Below are 3924 nucleotides of genomic sequence, written 5' to 3'. Positions count from 1 at the left end.
TGTGCCGCCACAGGAGTCATCCGCAACTGGACGGATGAGCGCCGCCTCCCGCCCTGCACCATCTTCCAGGCCTTCAAGTACTACCTGGACATCACCACGCCGCCCACGCCCCTGCAGCTGCAGCAGTTCGCCTCCCTGGCCACCAGTGAGAAAGAGAAGCAGCAGCTGCTAGTCCTCAGCAAGGTGGGTCCTGGCCCCCTGCAGCCCCAGGGCAGCCCTTCTGCCTGCTCCGCCTGCTCCGCCTGGCCGAGTTGTCTGGTATTACAGCACACGTCCCGCAGATGGCAATCTTGAGCAGACATTGCCGGTTTCTAGTTCCCAGAAAGTCCATGGGGTGAGTCCAGGCCAGTGGTTCTCAACCTGTGGATCGCGACCCCTTTGGGAGTCGAACGACCCTTTCACAGGGGTTGCCTAAGACCATTGGAAAACACATATATAATTACATATTGTTTTGTGATGAATCACGATGCTTTAATTATGTTCAATTTGTAACCATGAGAATACATCCTGCATATCAGATATTTACATGACAATTCATAACAGTAGCAAAATTACAGTTATGAAGTAGCAACGAAAATAATTTTATGGTTGGGGGTCACCACCACATGAGGAACTGCATTAAAGGGTTGCGGCATTAGGAAGGTTGAGAACCACTGGTCCAGACCATCTCGCCTGGTTCTGAGCTCTGATAGGACAAGATAGGATTTAAAAAATATATTTTTAAATATATTTTTATTAATTTCAGAGCAGAAGGGAGAGGGAGAGAGAAAGAGAGAAACATCAATGATGAGAGAGAATCATTGATCGGCTGCCTCCTGCACGCCCCACAATGGGGATCGAGCCCGCAACCCGGGCATGCGCCCTGACTGGGAATCTAACTGTGACCTCCTGGTTCATAGGTTGATGTTCAACATCTAGCCACGCCGGTCAGGCAATAGGATTATTTAAAGTAGAATTGGATATAACTGTATTTTTTTATTTCTTTCCAAAGAGCATAAACTATAAGATTGAGTGAACAAGGATTTTTATTAGGGGAAAGACCTGAATGAGAGAAAATGGGAAGGGAGTCAGATAAGTCGGGGAGAACCATGAGACGTCAAAACAAGTCTGACCCCAAGTGAAGGGGAGGGGAGGAGGTGGAACGGACAGGTCCCAGGTCACACAGGCATTCTCGGGCAAGGCCAGCGCAGGTGATCATGTTGGTGTCGGTGGCTGTCACTCAGACAGCAGCTGCTGGGGCTCTTGGCCAGTTGGGCCCCTGCAGCTGAAGGTCACTGAAGGTCTGGGAGGCACATCCTCAGCGATGCCGCACCCTGCCACTAACCCAAGGATGGGCTCTAGAGACATGGGAAAAGGCGCTCCTACCCAATGCACTGTAATGGCCTTTCCCTTCCTCAAACCTGAGCCCCCCAAACCCAAAAAGGACTGCCCAGGCAGCTCCTGAGATGTAGGAAGAATCTCTCTGGAGCCCCAGGGGACCCTCGGTTCCCTCGTCACAGCGGGGCGTTACTGTCAACATGCCCCGAGCATGGCCCCCTGGCCTCCTGACCTGTCCCTTGGGGACTGTCATTTACTGTCTGAGCGCGCTCTCTGCAGAGGCACCTGCACCCTCACAAACCCACAGATTGCACGTTGGCATTCTATACCTGGGAGTCATGACTCCCTCCACGGTACCACTCTTTTGAGCTTCACATACTGCAGGACAGTGTGAAGGTCAGGAGCCCAGATTCTGGGGCCAGACTGCTTAGGGTAAGGCTCCACACGTTTCTCCGTAAAGGGGGCCAGGCAGTCCATGTTTGAGGCTCCCAGTCATTTCAGTCTCTGGCAGCCACTTGGCTCTGCTATTGTAGTACAACAGCCTAGACCCGTGGTCGGCAAACTGCGGCTCGAGAGCCACATGCGGCTCTTTGGCCCCTTGAGTGTGGCTCTTCCACAAAATACCAACGTCTGCGCATGGGCCACGAAGTTTCAATCGCACTGTACGTGCGCCTGCACATGGTATTTTGTGGAAGAGCCACACTCAAGGGGCCAAAGAACCGCATGTGGCTCTCGAGCCGCAGTTTGCCGAACACGGGCCTAGACAATACGTCAGTGAGTGGGTGTGACTGGGTTCCAATCTCACTTTATGTATGGATTTTGAACTTGAAATTTGATTTTTATATCACATTTTAGGTCATAAAATAGTGTTCTATTTTGAATTTTATATCACACTTGAGGCCCGGTGCATGAGATTCGTGCACTTGGGGGGCGGGGGGGAGATCCCTCAGCCCAGCCTGGCCCTCTGGCAGTGCGGGAGCCCTCGGGGGAGCGGGCCTAAGTTGTCAGTCGGACATCCTTAGCCCTGCCACAGGGGCGCCCACTGTGCTCGCCAGCCGTGAGGCCGGCTTCTGGCTGAGCAGCGCTCCCCCTGTGGGAGCTCACTGACCGCCAAGGGGCAGCTCACTGACCACCCGGGGGCAGCTCCTGCATTGAGCGTCTGCCCCCTGGTGGTCAGTGTGCATCATAGCGACCAGCCGTTCCGCTGTTGAGTCGATTTGCATATTAGCCTTTTATTGATTCTTAGGTCATAAAATAGTATTCTTCAGATGTTTCCCTCAAACCATTTAAACAGACAAAACAAGGGATTAGCCAGATTTGGTTTGCAGGCTGAAGTTTGCCACCCCCTGACCTAGATTCAAAACCCAGAATCACCACCTCGTCAGCCATGGCACCTCTATGTCCCTTACTTTCCTCATCTGTAAAATGGGTATAACAGTCATACCTATTTCATCAGGTCCGAGCGAGAGTGAAAACCTGACACAGGGTGTTGACAACATGAAGTGTTACCTATTACTATTTTTGTTTGCCTTCCTCCCCGGCCCCTGGAGCCCCCCGTGGAAATCTGTACCTGGAGCTGAGTGCGAGTTCTCCTCTGCCCCTCTCCTTGGCGCAGGGCTTGCAGGAGTACGAGGAATGGAAATGGAGCAAGAACCCCACCATCGTGGAGGTGCTGGAGGAGTTCCAGTCCGTCCAGATGCCCGCCACCCTGCTCCTGACCCAGCTGTCCCTCCTGCAGCCTCGTTACTACTCCATCAGCTCCTCCCCGGACATGTACCCGGAGGAGGTGCACCTCACCGTGGCCATCGTCTCCTACCGCACTGGAGGTGGGCAGAGGTGCTGGGAGCCTCCAGGTCTGCGTTCTCCCCCCAGGAGCCCGGCGGCCCTGCCAAACCCCAAGTCCCTGGCTAGAGACCCATGCGCACGGCAGAGCAGGCACACTGTCCCCTTAGGCAGAGCCAGCTCCGTGTGGCAGCTAGAACAATACCTTTCCTCAGAGCTGGGGTGGGGGGCGGTGCATGGGGGTGGGGGGCCGTTCCCTGCTGCAGGTGTCCCGCTGGTCCTAGGTCAGTCAGGTAAGATAACTGGACATTTTTCTCCCGTACTTCCCCCTCCTTGATCAAGCAATCAGAATGCACGGTGCCGGAGAGTTTTCTGAGACTGGGATTCCGGCAGCCCACAGAGAACACACTGACCAAAGCCCTTTCCGTGGCAGGATTTGAATCCGGCTCATCCCTCCCCAGCAGCACCCTGGGCACTTTCACAGCTCACAGGCTGCCCCAGCTGCACCACTTCCTCTTCCCTGTCAGAGGAAGGGATTCAGACCAGGAACTACAAGGTACCAATGCCTGGAGGCTCGGGGACAGGAGGTGAGCCGGCCGCCTTGTTTGTTCTGCTAGATGGAGAAGGACCAGTTCACCACGGCGTGTGCTCCTCCTGGCTCAACCAGATACAGTCCGACGAAGTGGTCCCCTGTTTCGTGAGAGGGTGAGTGCGAAGAAAGCGCAGTGGGCAGCCACCCCCAGTCTGCCCACTGCTCTCCCGAGCTGGGGTGGGTGGACCAGCCCAAAGGGCTCTAGAGAGACGGCTGGATCAGAGGCTCCCCAC

General features: G+C 54.8%; 1 protein-coding gene across 1 annotated transcript in view; it reads left to right on the top strand.

Moving 5' to 3' along the window:
* The window catches only part of NOS1 (nitric oxide synthase 1), an 80204-nt gene that overhangs the window by 69623 nt on the left and 6657 nt on the right, over positions 1-3924 (top strand). The window contains exons 23-25 of the mRNA XM_006754134.2: positions 2-183; positions 2933-3143; positions 3717-3804. Of these exons, the coding sequence (XP_006754197.1) occupies positions 2-183; positions 2933-3143; positions 3717-3804 (481 nt within the window). The remainder of the gene's footprint in view (position 1; positions 184-2932; positions 3144-3716; positions 3805-3924) is intronic.

Source organism: Myotis davidii, unplaced genomic scaffold (assembly GCF_000327345.1).
Source record: "Myotis davidii unplaced genomic scaffold, ASM32734v1 scaffold1330, whole genome shotgun sequence".
In the NCBI taxonomy this organism is placed as follows: domain Eukaryota; kingdom Metazoa; phylum Chordata; class Mammalia; order Chiroptera; family Vespertilionidae; genus Myotis; species Myotis davidii.
Note: the sequence above shows the minus strand (reverse complement) of the source record. Positions and strands in the feature narration are given on the sequence as shown.